The sequence below is a fragment of the Anomaloglossus baeobatrachus genome, chromosome 6, assembly GCF_048569485.1.
Source record: "Anomaloglossus baeobatrachus isolate aAnoBae1 chromosome 6, aAnoBae1.hap1, whole genome shotgun sequence".
NCBI lineage: Eukaryota > Metazoa > Chordata > Amphibia > Anura > Aromobatidae > Anomaloglossus > Anomaloglossus baeobatrachus.
The window spans coordinates 90,171,550-90,188,700 of NC_134358.1; the positions used below are offsets into that span (position 1 = coordinate 90,171,550).

Sequence of the window (17,151 nt, forward strand, 5' to 3'; positions counted from 1 at the left end):
AACAAGTTTTTCACACCTGGATTTGGGGATCCTCTGCCATTCTTCCTTGCAGATCCTCTCCAGTTCTGTCAGGTTGGATGGTGAACGTTGGTGGACAGACCTTTTCAGGTCTCTCCAGAGATGCTCAATTGGGTTTAGGTCAGGGATCTGGCTGGGTCAGTCAAGAATGGTCACAGAGTTGTTTTGAAGCCACTCCTTTGTTATTTTAGCTTTGTGCTTAGGATCATTGTATTGTTGGAAGGTGAACCTTCAGCCACGTCTGAGGTCCAGAGCACTCTGGAAGAGGTTTTCTTCCAGGATATCTATGTACTTGGCCGCATTCATCTTTCCTTCAATTTTAACCAGTCGTCCTGTCTCTGCACTGAAAAACACCCCCATAGCATGATGCTTCCACCACCATGTTTCACTGTTGGGATTGTATTGGGCAGGTGATGAGCAGTGTCTGGTTTTCTCCACACATACCTTTAGAATTATCACCAAAAAGTTCTATCTTCGCCTCATCACACCAGAGAATCTTATTTTTCATAGTCTGGGAGTCCTTCATGTGTTTTTTTACAAACTCTATGCGGGCTTTCATATGTCTTGCACAGAGGAGGGGTTTTCCTCGGGCCACTTTCCCATAAAGGCCCGACTGGTGGAGGCTGCAGTCACAGTTGACTTTGTGGAACTTTCTTCCATCTCCCTACTGCATCTCTGGAGCTTAGCCACAGTGATCTTGGGGTTCTTCTTTACCTCTCTTCTGAAGGCTTTTCCACGATTGTTCAGTTTGGCTGGACGCCCAGGTCTAGTAAGAGTTCTGGTGGTTCCAAACTCTTCTTCCATTTAAGGATAATGGAGGCCACTGTGTTCTTAGGAACCTTGAGTACTGCAGAAATTCTTTTGTAGCCTTGGCTTGATCTGTGCCTTGCCACAATTCTGTCTCTGAGCTCCTTGGGCAATTCCTTTGACCTCATGATTCTCATTTGGTCTGACATACATTGTGAGCTGTGAGGTCTTATATAGACAGGTGTGCGCCTTTACAAATCAAGTCCTATCAGTTTAATTAAACACAGCTGGACTCCAATGAAGGCGTAGAACCATCTCAAGGATGATCACAAGAAATGGACAGCATGTGACTTAAATATGAGTGTTTGAGCAAAAGGTCTGAATACTTATACCATGTGATATTTCACTTTCTCTTGTTTAATAAATTTGCAAAAATGTCTATATTTCTGGGTTTTTTTCTGTCAAGATGGGGTGCAGAGTGTACATTAGGACTCATTCAGACAACCGTTCCGTTTGTCCTGGTCGGTGTCTGTTTCTTCAGCGCTCTATTGGGAGACCCAGACGATTGGGGTATAGCTACTGCCCTCCGGAGGCCACACAAAGCACTACACTAAAAAGTGCAAGGCCCCTCCCCCTCTGGCTATACCCCCCCGTGGTATCACGGGTTCTCCAGTTTTAGCTTTGTGTGCGAAGGAGGTCAGACATCCACGCATAGCTCCACAGATTTTAGTCAGCAGTAGCTGCTGACTATTTCGGATGGAAGAAAAGAGGACACATATAGTGTCCCCAGCATGCTCCCTTCTCACCCCTGGATGGTGTTGTAAGGTTGAGGTACCTATTGCTGGTACGGAGGCTGGAGCCCACATGCTGCTTTCCTTCCACATCCCCCTGAGGGGCTCTGAGGAAGTGGGATCCTGCCGGCCTCAAAGCTCTGACGCCGGGCTCCATCCACAGACCCATTTGAACCTGCTGGATGTGGAGCTGGAGTACCGTTCAGGGACATGGCCCTGCACCATTACAGGTACTCTGTGTCCCCGTACACACAGGCACAGCACACTCCAGACTTGCTGGGTGTGCTAGTGCGCCGGGGACAGTAAAGGGTTACAGTCACTGCAGCTTTGCTGAGTGACTTTGTGTTTTGGGAACTACCGCGCCGGACGCTCCGGGAGCGGCGGCGCGGCTGGGACTTGTAGTTCGCCGGGGACTGGGCGCCGACCGCGCTTTTACGGCGGCGGCGCTTATAACTCCAGTCCCCGGCTTCTGCGGCCTAGTGCCGCTTCGTTCCCGCCCCCTCCCTGTCACTCAGGGAAGGGGACAGGCGCTGAGCAATCAGCAGCGCCGAGGGCTGGAGCCTTTTTACATGCTCCAGCCCTCTCACTGCACTCTGTCGGACGCCGGATTCCCGCTCTGCCTTGGGGGCACGCCCACGGCCCGCCCCTACTCACACGAGCTGGGGAAGAAGCCGGCAGCCATTACTGCAGAGCTCGGGGCACCAAGGCAGGACAGTGGCGATCATACACCCGCTTATAGGCGGGCGGTAAGAGGCACACATAGTGCTGACCACGATATAACTGCAGTGTATACATGTGTTGTTTTTAACTACATAGGTCGCTATATGCCCGCTTGGGGAGCGACACATCAGCAGCAGGAAAGCAGGTGTGCTAGAGCACAGGCTTTCTAGGCTGCTTGTTTTGCACGACTGAGGTGTTCATTTGTGTTTATGCTGATATGCTATACATTGCACTGTACAGTCGCTAGTCTTAGCTATATTCTCCTGGAATGGCTAGACTACAGCAGCAGAAAACCAAGGGTGCTGGGGCACAGGTTTTTTTCTATGCTGCTTGTATTGCATGGGCTGCAGTGTGCATTTGTACTTGTGCTTGTATGCTATACATTGCACTGTATGGTCACTCTTCTGGGCTATATTCCCCTAGATGACCAGTCTACAGCAGCAGAAGAGCAGAGGTGCCAGGGCACAGGCTTCTATGCTGCTTGGATTGCATGTGCTGCAGTGTTCATTTGTACTTGTGCTTGTATGCTATACATTGCACTGTAGGGTCACTCTTCTGGGCTATATTCCCCTAGATGACTAGTATACAGCAGCAGAAGAGCAGGGGTGCCAGGGCACAGGCTTCTATGCTGCTTGTATTGCTTGTGCTGCAGTGGTCATTTGTACTTTATGCCTGTATGCTATACATTGCAATGTACGGTCACCAATCTTGGCTATATACTTCTAGATAGCTAGTCGGCAGCGGCAAAAAAAAAAAAAAAAAAGCAACACAGTTTTCAGTGCTGTTTTTACTACATGGGAGGCTGTTCATGACACCGTCCCATTGTGTGCATGCTCCCCTGTAGCACGTCGTCTGCCGGGGTCTCTAGCACGTCGTCTGCCGGGGCTCTACTAGTTGTGGCCAAAGAAACCTCCTGTCAACCCTGTCCATGGACAGGGACGGAGTAGTCATAATATAGAGACTTGCACCCATGGGCAATCTACTTGAACAAAAGGCAGCTCTTCAGGGCTTTGATACTGACATCGCTCTCAATCCGGATACACCGGGTGGTAACGCCATACGGAATGATCCTATACCGTCCACCAATGGAAGGTTGGATCTTTCTCCCTCAGCTCCCCCAGTGGAGATAGGAGACGAACAGGAGAAGTTCCTTTTCAGTGTCTCACGCAGATATTGAGTATTTTTCTGGCCACGCTGACTTCAGAGAAGCAGTCCAGGAACACCACGCTTACCAGATAAGCGTCTTCTCCAAACGTTTTTAGGATACACGTTATCCCTTTTTTCCCCTGACGTGGTCAGCGCTGGACCCAGGGTCCAAAGGTGGATTCTCCAATCTCCAGGCTTGCATATAGAGCCATAGTTGCACTGGAGATGGGGCTTCACTTCAAGATGCCATTCACAGACAGATGGACTCTGGTTGAAATCTGTCTAGGAGGCTATCGGCGTGTCGGTTGCTCCGGCATCCACAGCCGTATTGGCAACCTAACCTTTTCTGCTGTTCTTGCGCAGCTGACCTTGAGCAGGGACATCTGTACCGCAGAGGCGTCCGTAACCCCGCAATGTCTGCACTGCGACTTACCCTGTTAATGCTGTCCTAAAAGTACAGTCGAGGTTTCGGTCCTTCCCAAGCTCCGGCAGGTCCCAATTGTCCTCGTGCAAAAGGGCTACAAAACCTCAGACGGCCTCAGATTCCGGCCGGGCTCAATCTCGCCCAAGGAAGGCGGTCGGAGGAACCGCTACCAAGGCGGTCTCCTCAGGACTCTCAGCTCTCTCTCTCTCTCTCCGCATCCGCGGCTGATGGCAGACTCCCCCGCCTTTGGCGACATTTAGCTGCCACAGGTCACAGACCGGTGGGTGACGGACATTGTGCTCACGTGCACAGGACAGTGTTCTGTTCTCGTCCTCCGACTCCATTCTTCAGAACGGCCCCACCTCTCCACCGAGCAGATGCCCTGCTGCAGGCGGTGGACGCTCTAAGAGCAGAAGGAGTGGTGATCCCTGTCCCCCCTCAGGAACGAGGGCGAGGGTTTGTACTCCAATCTCTTTGTGGCTCCAAAAATGGACGGTTCCTTCCGTCCTGTTCTGGTTCTGAAACTGCTCAACGAGCATGCGAACGCCAGGCGGTTCCGGATGGGATCCCTCCGATCCGTCATTGCCTCAATGTCTCGAGGAGACTTCCTTGCTTCAACAGACATCAAAGATGCCTATCTCCACGTGCCAATTGCTACGGAGCACCAACGTTTTCTACGTTTTGTGATAGGAGACGAACATCTTCTGTTCGTAGCTCTGCCATTCAGTCTGGCGACAGCCCCACGGGTGGGCACCAAGGTCATGGCAGCAGTGGTAGCAGTCTTGCACTCTCACGGACACCCGGTGATTCCGTACTTGGACGATCTACTCGTCAAAGCAACCTCCCTCGAGGCATGCCAACGTAGCCTGAAGGTTACGCTGGAGACTCTCCAGACTTTCGGGTGGATCATCAATTTGGCAAGGTCAAATCTGTCTCCGACTCAATCACTAACGTATCTCGGCATGGAGTTTCATACTCTATCAGCCATAGTGAAGCTTCCGCTGAACCAGCAGCGTTCACTGCGGACAGAGGTGCAGTCTCTCCTTCAAGGCCAGTCGCACCCCTTAAGGCGCCTCATGCACTTCCTAAGGAAGATGGTGGCAGCCATCGAGGCAGTTCTCTTTGCGCAGTTTCATCTGCGCCAACGGCAATGGGACATTCTCCGCCAATGGGATGGGCAGTCAACCTCCCTGGACGGGAAGTCTCCCTTTCCCTGACGGCCGAGGACTCTCTGCAATAGTGGCTTATTCCCACCTCATTGCCATAGCCCCCATCCTGGGCAGTGGTCACGACAGATACGAGTCTGTCAGGGTGGGGAGCAGTTTGTCTCCGCCACATGGCTCAGGGGACGTGGACTCAGCAGGAGTCCACCCTTCAGTTCGATGTGCTGGAAATCGAGGCAGGGTATCTTACCCTATTAGCTTTCCAAAAGTGGCTAGAAGGGAGCAGATCCGAATCCAGTCGGACATCTCCACAGCGGTGGCATACATCAACCACCAAGGAGGGACACGCAGTCAGCAGCCTTCCAGGAAGTCCGGCGAATCCTCATGTGGGTGGAGGACACAGCATCCACCATATCCGCAGTTCACATCCCGGGCGTAGAAAACTGGGAAGCAGGCTTCCTCAGTCGCCAGGGCATGGACGCGGGGGAATGGTCCCTTCACCCGGACGTGTTTCAGGAAATCTGTTGCCGCTGGGGGGGGGGCCGGACGTCGACCTAATGGCGTCTCGGCACACCAACAAGGTCCCGGCATTTATGGCACGATCGCGCGATCACAGAGCTCTGGCGGCAGACGCCTTAGTGCAAGATTGGTCGCAGTTCCGGCTCACATATGTGCTTCCACCTCTGGCACTCTTGCCCAGAGTACTGCGCAAAAATCAGATCCGATTGCAGCCGCGTCATACTCGTCGCACCAGACTGGCCGAGGAGATCGTGGTACCCGGATCTGTGGCATCTCACGGTCGGCCGACCGGGGTCACTACCAGACCGACCAGACTTACTGTCTCAAGGGCCGTTTTCTCCATCGGAATTCTGCGGCCCTGAACCTGACTGTGTGGCTTGTGTGTCCTGGATACTAGCGTCTTCAGGATTATCCCAAGGGGTCGTTGCCACCATGAGACAGGCTAGGAAGCCCACGTCTGCTAAGATCTACCACAGAACGTGGAAGGTTTTCTTAATCTGGTGCTCTACTCAGGGAGTGTCTCCCTGGCCATTTGCATTGCCTATCTTTCCTTCCTTCCTACAATAGGAGTTAGAAAAGGGCTTGTCGCTAGACTCCCTCAAAGGGCAAGTCTCAGCACTATCCGTGTTTTTTCAGAAGCGTCTAGCACGTCTTTCTAAGGTGCGCACGTTCCCGCAGGGGGTTTGTCATATCGTACCCCCGTACAAGCGGCCGTTGGATCCATGGGATCTGAACAGGGTTCTAGTTGCTCTCCAGAAGCCGCCTTTCGAGCCTCTGAAGGAAGTTTCCTTTTCTCGCCTGTCACAGAAGGTGGCGTTTCTCGTTGCGATCACATCGCTTCGGCGAGTGTCTGAGCTGGCAGCTCTGTCATCCAAGGCTCCCTTCCTGGTGTTTCACCAGGACAAGGTAGTGCTGCGCATCATTCCGGAGTTTCTCCCTAAGGTAGTATCCTCGTTTCATCTTAATCAGGATATCTCCTTACCGTCCTTTTGCACTCATCCGGTTCACCGGTATGAGAATGATTTACGTTTGCTAGATCTGGTGAGAGCACTCAGAATCTACATTTCACGCACGGCGCCCGTACGCCGTTCCGATGCTCTTGTCGCTGGTACGCGCAAGAGGTTGCAGGCTTCTAAAGCCACCCTGGCTCGATGGATCAAAGAACCAATTCTGGAAGCCTACCGTTTTGCAGGGCTTCCGGTTCTTTCAGGGCTGAAAGCCCATTCAACCAGAGCCGTGAGTGCGTCCTGGGCGCTACGACACCAGGCTTCGGCTCAACAGGTGTGCCAGGCAGCTACCTGGTCGAGTCTGCACACTTTCACCAAACATTATCAGGTGCATACCTATGCTTCGGCGGATGCCAGCTTAGGTAGAAGAGTCCTGCAGGCGGCAGTGACATCCCCGTAGGGGAGGGCTGTTTTGCAGCTCTAACATGAGGTATCTCTTTACCCACCCAGGGACAGCTTTTGGACGTCCCAATCGTCTGGGTCTCCCAATAGAGCGCTGAAGAAGAAGGGAATTTTGTTACTTACCGTAAATTCCTTTTCTTCTAGCTCTTATTGGGAGACCCAGCACCCGCCCTGTTGTCCTTCGGGATTTCTTGGTTGTTTGCGGGTACACATGTTGTTCATGTTGAACGGTTTTTCAGTTCTCCGACGTTATTCGGAGTTAATTTGTTTAAACCAGTTATTGGCTTCCTCCTTCTTGCTTTGGCACTAAAACTGGAGAACCCGTGATACCACGGGGGGGTATAGCCAGAGGGGGAGGGGCCTTGCACTTTTTAGTGTAGTGCTTTGTGTGGCCTCCGGAGGGCAGTAGCTATACCCCAATCGTCTGGGTCTCCCAATAAGAGCTAGAAGAAAAGGAATTTACGGTAAGTAACAAAATTCCCTTCTTTTTTGCAGACTTACTGAGAAGGACATCTTTTCAATGTGTTTTGAGTAGGATCGGATGGCACAGGAAAACACTTCCGTGTGCATCAGTGCTTACAAAAAACACATCGGATGCCATATGTCTGTTCCGTTAATATGGAACATGTCCTATTCTGTTCCATAATTGCGGACCGTGACACAATACAAGTCAATGGGTCCGCAAAATCCCCAGAAGCCGCATGGAAGCATTTCTGTCAGGTGCCCCTGCAGTCTGTGTTCCACTCCCGCAGTGGCTCACTGCAGTGCGAGCAGCCGCGAGGATGAGGATCGCTGCCGTCAGGAGGTTAGCTAAGTTCTTTACCTGTGTTGATGGTCTCCGCTGCACTCCTGATGTCAGCGCTCATCACTGACTTCCATTGCTGCTCGCAGCGATATCACCTCAAGTCTCGCGGGAGCTTGTGACGTCATCGCTAGTCACGTTCTCGGGCTGCCCGCGAGCCTTGCGGTGAGATCGCAGTGGTCATTGCGCTGACGTCACTTCATCACCACAGGTAATGTAGCTAGCTAACCTTATCACGTCAGCGCTTGTTATGCCCTGCAGTGACCTGGCCTGACCTAATGATATTAGCTCAGGTCACTGCACTGCTCTCCCAGCCAATGGGGAACATTCTGTTCTTCATTGAGTGGGACAGTGAGTATTGTATGGATCGTCATGGGACCCCCTTATTGAATTATGCCAGACCCAGATTTGTTTGTTTGGGTTTTTTTTGGTTTGTCTTTTCAATAAATTGGTAAAAGAGTGAATGTGTTGGGGAGTGTTTTTTCAAATAAATTTTTTTTTGTTGTCTATGTTTTTTTAATACTGACTGGATTAGTGATGTCGGGTATCTGAGAGACTCTGTGACATCACTAACCCCAGGGCTTGATGCCAGGTTACATTACACAGCTGGTATTAACCCCTTATATTACCCTATTTGACACCACACCAGGGCAATGGGATGAGCTGGTGCGAAGCTCCAGGATTGGCACATCTAATGGATGCGCCACTTCTGGGGCGGCTGTGCCCTGCTATTTTTAGCCTGGAGTGGGTCCATTAACCGTGGACCTCCCTAGTATGAGAATACCAGACCACATCTGTCCGCTTTACTTTAGCTGATGATCCAATTTGGGGGGGGACCCCCACTTTTTTTGTTTTAAATTATTTATTTAATTAATATAACAGCGTGGGGTGCCCTCTGTTTTGGATTACCAGCCAAGGTGAAGCTGCCAGCTGTGGTCTGCAGGCTGCAGCTGTCTGCTTTACCCTAGCTGGCTACAAAAGATAGGGGGGACCCCACGTCATTTATTTTAATTAATTATTTTTTGGCTAAATAGAAGGCTAAACACCCTTTAGTGCCACATGAAAGGCACTAAAGAATGCAAGATTACAAAATGCAGGAGAGTGGAACATTATATATGTCTTTCTCATCTATCTATTATCTATCTATCATCTATCCCTCTCTTTCTTTATCCCTCTATGTCGCTATCTATCCCTCCATCCTTCTATCCATCCCTCTATCTATCTATCTATCCCTCTGTCTATCTATCCCTATCTATCTTTCTAGCTGGTTCTGGGTTTTTTTGCAGTCCGCAAACAAAAACACAAGGCACACAGACCGTATACGGAAAGGAATGGATACAGATATCACATGGATGCATCCATGGAAAAACAGGATCGTTTTTTGGGGACCGCAAAAACAGGACGGTCATGTGAATGTAGCCTAAATGAGAAAAAAAATAACTTTTTTAAATTTACCAAATGGCTGCAGTGAAACAAAGTGTGAAAAATTGAAAGGGGCCTGAATACTTTCCATACCCACTGTATGTATATATTCACTTTTTTCCAGTCTCTATTGGGACCGTTTGTACCATATACAGTAATGCTACAGCCCTAATTCCAAAAAGTTCTAATAATGTGTGAAATGTAAAGAAACCAAGAATGTAAATATTTGGAAATCTCTTACAGCCATGTTTTATTTTTTTTTCAGAACATAGAACAAGTGTCTTGGGTTGAATCCCACTAAGGACAATATCTGAAATAAATCAAAAGAGGGCCACTTGATGAGTAAAGGCAACAACTCTACAATTGAATATAACCAAGAAAAAAGAGTCTTTCAGTTTGCCAAGTAGCAAATATACCCACACAAGCCATATTATGAAAATATATATAAATATTTATTATAGAGGCTGTAGGGGAAAAACAGTACATCCCCGACGAAGCACACGGAGCGAAACACGTGTTGGGACGTTTGGTCCCCACGTGTTACCCGGGCCCTCGGCGTCATATCCTCCTGGTAGGTTTGCTCGGCTTTTGCTAACAACTGGTTGTGCCATTTTGGCCATTTCTACTTTCTTTGAGCTGTGCCTGCCTGGTGTGACTCTACTATGGTATGTCTGCCGTTACTCAGTAGAGACTTGTTCTCCTGAATGAATGCTTGGGACACGTGGGGTTTTCCCCTCCAGCACTAATTCCCTTGGTCCTATGTTCATATATGTATGCCTATGTACTGTTTTTCCCCTACAGCCTCTATAATAAATATTTATATATATTTTCATAATATGGCTTGTGTGGGTATATTTGCTACTTGGCAAACTGAAAGACTCTTTTTTCTTGGTTATAAGGACAATATCTGCAAGAAGTTTATATGCTCTCCCTGTGTTTGCATGGGTTTCCTTCCACACTCCGAATACATTCAGTACTGATTGGAAACTTAGATTGTGAGCCCCAATGGGGACAATCTGTAAAGCGCTATGGAATTAATGGTGCTATATCAATAAATAAATTGATGGTAGCAATACATCTGTCACAAAGAGATTTTTGCAGGCATCGCCAACTGTCATGGCGGCGTCAGGATCTGTAGAAACTACAGATTCCGGCACTCTGCCTACTAACTTCTGTGATTGGGGCAGGGAGAAAATGGCGTCGACCCACAGGCTTAGGCAGGCTTGCAAGAGTTCATCTTTGCTGGCTACTTGTTACTTTCTTTTATCACATGATGTAGGGGAGCCTGTCACGTTCGCTCTCCTATGTATGCTGGCTGGACTATTTTATTAATGTCAGCTATATTGTACCTATACTGGTCTGGTGAGGTGTTGTTCATTATTGCTGTGAGCGGTTGTGGTGTTAACCCATGTTGTCTTTTTGTTGCTGCCTTACTGATCTTGCTTTTCTCTTTTGTCTTATTGTTTTTTTCCTGTGAGTTTGCAATTTGTCTGAGTTTTAGTTTTCCCCGGTCTGTCTTAATCTGTGTTACCATCACACTCCTGCCCCTTCCTTCCCTGTGGGAGGAGGCAATAGATTAGCTCTGGTCAGGAGAATAGCCAGGCACGGGACTGAGGCATCTCCAGCATTAGGGGGTAACCCCGAGGTTAGGAATAGCCTAGGGTCCCCTAGCGTGAGGGACGGCATAGTGTCTCTCGCTATGCTGCAGTCACATTGTGACAGCATCTCAAATAGTTGAGACAGAGCTTAACAAAATTCTCAAAAATAAGTGGGACTAATGAAGAACAGCTGGAGGGTCAGTTTTCAAATAAGTAACATGACTATGTATAAAAAGAGAGCATGTGAGAGAGGCAGAGTCTCTCAACAGCAAAGGTAATCAGAGGTTCACCAAGTTTTAGACACTGGTTCACACATTGGTTAAGAATTTCAGATAAATGTTCCTCAATGTATAAGTGCAAAGGACATGGAGAGGCTTCTGACGTATAAATGTGTGAATTGTGGTTTCTGTCTCTTTGCAGGGATATGGGATTTACTACTACTCGAAGGATGAATACTATGAAGGAGGCTGGGTGTGCGGTCAACGGAGCGGATATGGCAAGATGAATTTTGCCAATGGCGACATCTATGAAGGAGAATGGCGCAAGGACAAGTATTCCGGACGAGGGATGCTTTTTTATGGTATATTATGATATCATACAAACATTATCACAAGCTCACAGGAACAAACCCATTATGATTTCAGAACACAGAATCAAACAAGGGACAACATGAAATGAAGACAAAAGTAGATTTACTTACCTGTTAAAGTCAGTTTGGGTCAGTACAGTTCTGTCTCCTATCATGTTCCTGAGGTCTCTGTCTTATTTGTGGTTCTTTGCGCTGTACAGTAAGGGGAAATTCACATATCTGTGACTGCCCGATCATCTGAGTAGGCCTTGCAGAAAGAAATCTATGTGCCTCCTGCCAAAACAACCCTGTTCAGATGAACGGAATATACCGTATCTTCTGGCGTATAACACGACCCCCAGATTTGTGGAAAAATAAAATGGAGTCCATCTTATACGCCAGTGTTGTCTTACCGTGGGGGGTCAAGGGTTGTGGAGCGGGGTCACAAGAGGCAGTGGCGATGCTGATGGGGTCTGTGCCTGGCAGCGGTGGTGGAGCGGGGTCACAAGAGGCGGTGCTGGTGGGGTCTGTGCCTGGCAACGGTGGGTCTGTGCCTGGCAGCGGTGGTGGAGAGGGGTCACAGGAGGCAGTGCCGGTGCTGGTGGGGTCTGTGCCTGGCAGCAGTGGTGGAGCGGGGTCACAGGAGGCAGTGGCAGTGCTGGTGGGGTCTGTGCCTGGCAGCGGTGGTGGAGTGGGGTCACAGGAGACAGTGGCGGTGCTGGTGGGGTCTGTGCCTGGCAGCGGTGGTGGAGAGGGGTCACAGGAGGCAGTGCCGGTGCTGGTGGGGTCTGTGCCTGGCAGCAGTGGGTCTGTGCCTGTAAGCAGAAGTTGAGCTGGCTGTGTGGAGCAGGCAGATGTCCCAGATGCTCTGACGGTGGTCCGGGCTTCAAAGAAATGTCGTCTGAAGCAGCGCATGTGCAGATGGGCTCTCACCTGAGAGCTCTGTCTGCAGGCGTGCTGACTCCGGGTGGCATGATTTGAAGCCAGAGTGTCTGGGATATCCACCGCACAGTCACCGCAGCTTACGCTACCAGCACAGCTAGCTTGCCGCCCGTACGGTGAGGCAGCCGGCTGCCCACACGCACAGAGAGCCACCTAAACAGAAAGTCAGCCGCGTGCACTCACAGACAGCCACCAGCCAATCGGAAAAATACGGTACGGTACCTAATTATGCGCCCTATAAGACGATACCCGGGATATAAGATGACCCCCGACTTTTGAGAAGATTTTCAGGGGTTGAAAAGTCGACTTATACGCTGGGAAACACGGTACTTTCAGTAAAATTAATTCTATTTTTTGTCTATATCTAGCTAACAAGGATATCTATAAAGGCTTCTGGAGGAAGGGGATGAAGCATGGACCTGGGAGGTTCTACAATGCAGACACAGGCAAAATCTACAAGGAAGTTTGGTCAAAAGTCTTCCCTCCGTCTGGGACTCTGGATTTTGGCCGGAGAAACGCTCCTAATACCAAGAAGCCTATTCCTAAGGTAGTATATACACTTATAATGAGACTGAACCAGCCTGCCAAATATATACTGATGGCGGAGCGTACAGCTACAATTTACCATCTGTAGTACAGGATTAGCACCAGAACTTCCTATAGTCGTCAATTTCATAGCCTAGGATTTTCTTTAAACAAAACTTATATCCCGACCGCTTGTAGGGATACAACAAGTTCTTTGCAGGAGGCGACAATCCTGCTGTAGTGAGCGAAAACCGCAAATCTGAGGCCGGGTTCAGACCACTGTATTTCACGGCCCTATATACAGACCACACCACCCCAACAAACTGCTTGTCAAATGGATTGTAAAATATGGCCATCTGAGCGCAACATAAGGGTAGAGTCACACTAGTGTATGGCATACTGCTATAACCAGGTATGCACTCCCCGTGCTGCGGTGGTCGAATCATAGGATGGACTCCACATAAACCTGGCAAAAAGGATCGGCACTCGCACATATCTTTGCTGCTTCTTTTCTTTTTATTTCAAGCCATAAATATAAAAGGTGCAGTACAGTGACGCGTTTCGATCATAAAGAATGACTTGGTTTGAGAAAGGTCGTTCTTTATGGCCGAAACGCGTCACTGTACTGCACCTTTTATATTTATGGCTTGAAAGAAAAGAAAAGAAGCAGCAAAGATTTGTGCGAGTGACGATCCTTTTTACTAGTGTATGGCGTGATGCAGGAGCATCGGATTTGATACGCTAATGACCCTTGGCTCAGGCTCTGCTGCGAGTGTGAGCCGAGTGTCATGTGACTGTGACCCGATCCTGCAACCGGATCACAGCTACGGAGGAGAGGGAGGGATTAATCTCTCCACCTCCTGCATTGTCAGGCTGTGTGTATATTGGATTGCACTTGGATGACATCCGAGTGCAGTCTGATGTTTCACTTGCACCTTTAGACTTGTATGGGTGCGAGTGATCCGAGACTTGCAGACAATTGGAGCATGATGCGATTTTTTTTTTCCTCAGTCCGATTAGGGCTGAGGAAAAACTCACAGATGTGAGCTGCTGTATTGTCTTAAATGGGGCCCGAGTGCAGTGCGAGATTTTCTCGCATTGTACTCTTGCAAGTCTTATGCCAGCGTGACTCTACCCTAAAGGGTGCTTTACACTCTACGACATCGCTAGCTATAGCTAGCGATGTCGTGCGCGATAGCACCCGCCCTCGTCGCTTGTGCGATATGTGGTGATCGCTGCCGTAGCGAACATTATCGCTACGACAGCGTCACATGCACATACCTTGTCAGTGGCGTCACTGTGACCGACGAACAATCCCTCCCTCAAGGGGGAGGTGCGTTCGGCGTCATAGCGACGTCGATGCCATGTCACTAAGCGGCCGGCCAATAGAAGTGGAGGGGCGGAGATGAGCGGGACGTAACATCCCGCCCACCTCCTTCCTTCCGCATTGCCAGTGGAGGCAGGTAAGGAGATGTTCGTCGTTCCTGTGGTGTCACACACAGCGATGTGTGATGCCGCAGGAACGACAAAACAACATCGTAACTGCAGCAGCAATGATATTAAGGAAATGAGCGACGTGTCAACGAGCAACGTTTTTTCACGTTTTTGTGCTTGTTGATCGTCGCTCATTTGTGTTACACGCTACGATGTCGGTAACGGCGCCGGATGTGCGTCACTAACGACGTGACCCAGACGATATATCGTTACCGATATCACAGCATGTAAAGCCCCCTTAAGGGACAGACTACCTATAGGATCAGCTCACACGGCTGCACACTGCCCTTCCAAGATAACTACAGTAGGTGTAGAGAAGAATGATTTACTTGTAACTGACTCAAATATATTGTATGCTGTAGTGTGTCACTAAGCGCAGTCCCTTCTTTTTTTAAGGGGAAAGCCCATCACCAAAAAGAGTCGTCAAAGAAGCAAGAAGTGCACTTGTCAAAAAGGAACTACCTTTCTTTGTAAAGGAAAATCACAGAACCCTAAAGAAATCTACCTCTCAAAAAAGAAAAATTGTGAAAAACTGTTAGAACTTGGGCTTACTGCCTAGAAAGTGACATTCTGTCCTAAACTGTGATCATCCTGTAGAGTTTATACCAATAGTTTAACAAGGGCGAAAAACAGCAACTTTTCTCTTTCTTCGATCTGCTGCAAGTTAAGAATATTTTAGTCCGTTTACTAACACGTTTCATTATAAAATACTTTTTTTTTTTTTCTCACTAAAAATTACACTGAAAACAAATTAAAAACATAATGTTAAAAAAGAAAAAGAAATGAGTAATAAAATCTGGCTCACACCTTGGGCATGATAATGGCCCCCCGATGTCACCCAATAGAGGTATCCATATCTCAAACATTCATTGCTAAGATGTGTCCATCTCGCTCTGTCCTCACCATAGAAACAACCAAGTGAGCCATGGTGGGTCTGAAAATTTGATAAATAAAGCAGAGCCACCACAGCTACTTCCGAAGTAACCACCGCCTAAGACTGATATTCCGTTCTTTTACCAAAAAAAAACTCAAACCGTTCCCTGATCATTGTAGGGTTAAATTAACTATAAACACGATTTGCCATAAGGCAACTAGAGGTACCCTAACTAAAGATCATTAAAATATAAAGCTTTTAATTACCATTAAAAAGATAGAAAGGGTTGAGGTATTAATAATATCGATTCCTCATATAGATTAAGGTATCAGTTGGCCAACTTATTATATTGTATTCCTATATAATTATTACTTACTACCCATATATATGCTGATTCAAATTCCCAGCTATTAGTCTGCCTGACATGTTTCGCCATGATTGGCTTCATCAGGGACTAAGGCTTAATCTATATGAGGAATCAATAATAATTGTATTACCTTACCTTTTTGGCCACGGACTGATTATATTGTATTCCTATATAATTATTATTTACTACTCTTATATCTGCTAATTAAAATTCCCAGCTATTAGTCTGCCCGACATGTTTCGCCATGTTTGGCTTCTTCAGGGACTAAGGCATAATCTATATGAGGAATCAATAATAATATTATTACCTTTTTGGCCGCGGACTAACTGATTATATTGTATTCCTATATAATTATTACTCACTACCCTTATATCTGCTAATTAAAATTTCCAGCTTTTTAGCCTGCCCGACATGTTTCGCCATGATTGGCTTCATCAGGGACTAAGGCATAATCTATAAGAGTATTCAATATTATTATTACCTTACCTTACCTTTTTCTGTCTTTTTAATGGTAGCCATTAAATTGTGAAATATAAGTTATATTTTAATAATCTTTAGCTAAGGTACCTCTAGTTGCCTTTGAGCAAATCATGTTTATAATGATATTCAGTTCTCAGACATGAATGGCGGAGATTGCAGTACTGCTATAAATGTGTTTTCCTACATGTCCTATCTTTGTGCATCCTGAGTGGACACATAGCTACTAAAAGCAATGATATCGCATTCTTTGGTCATCTGAACACTGAGAACTGTTACCGGTTGACACCGTCAAGTCACTCATCCACAAGAGTAATAATGGGTGAATACGCCTACGTTTATTGTATTAAAAGGATCCATGCAGTTGGCAAGATTTTTTAATGCAACACCTTTAAACAAAGCCATGAATGTACTTATTACTTTACCAACAGCTTAGCTGAGGCCGTGATTATCCTGTACAGCAAATACCAACAATTTAGTAAAGAAAAAAGTGCCAGCACTTTAACGTGAAGCCATGGGCATTCTGTACAATTCCTATAGACAAACCACAGAACCCATGACTGACCAGGCTTCATGGCAAGTAATATCTGAAGCCATAAATATGTTATTGATCTTATATCATCAACTTGTTTGTTTGTAATAATGTTAATAAAGCAAATAAATCCATCCGTGTCCTTGTGTATAAAGTTTTCTACATTGACTGTTACTTTATGGGCCAATTCCTGGGACATTCACATGTTCCTCTTCCAACATGGTGTACTTAATCCTGTGCACTATATGTCCTATTGGGGGCCTCTATGTTGGAGAAATAGGACAGAGACTAAGAGCAAGGATGAGATCTCACCGCCACACAATTACAGACAAAAAAATCCATTTACTTGTGGCCAAATATTTCTGTGCTCCAGGACACAACATAAACCATATGAAAGTTGTCATATTAAAAGGCAACTTCAGATCACAGAGCCATCGCAGGGTCTGGGAATACAAGTTCATCACAATGTTTAGCTCTGTGAACACAGGACTCATCCTGTCAGGAGGATTTATGATACATTACAAAATCTGAGGAGTATGCTCCAGAGACTGATGGCAAAGGCCTTTGATCCTACATGGATATTGGGACAATAAAACTCTCACACCACTAATCA

The 17,151-nt window shown here is 47.5% G+C and overlaps 1 protein-coding gene across 1 annotated transcript in view; it reads left to right on the top strand.

The window, feature by feature from the left end:
• Nucleotides 1–16,619, top strand: part of LOC142244072 (MORN repeat-containing protein 3-like) — a 47,923-nt gene extending 31,304 nt beyond the window's left edge. The window contains exons 4-6 of the mRNA XM_075316264.1: nt 11,180–11,339; nt 12,638–12,816; nt 14,685–16,619. Of these exons, the coding sequence (XP_075172379.1) occupies nt 11,180–11,339; nt 12,638–12,816; nt 14,685–14,762 (417 nt within the window). The 3' untranslated portion in view covers nt 14,763–16,619. The remainder of the gene's footprint in view (nt 1–11,179; nt 11,340–12,637; nt 12,817–14,684) is intronic.
• The last annotated feature ends 532 nt before the right edge of the window (nt 16,620–17,151 follow it).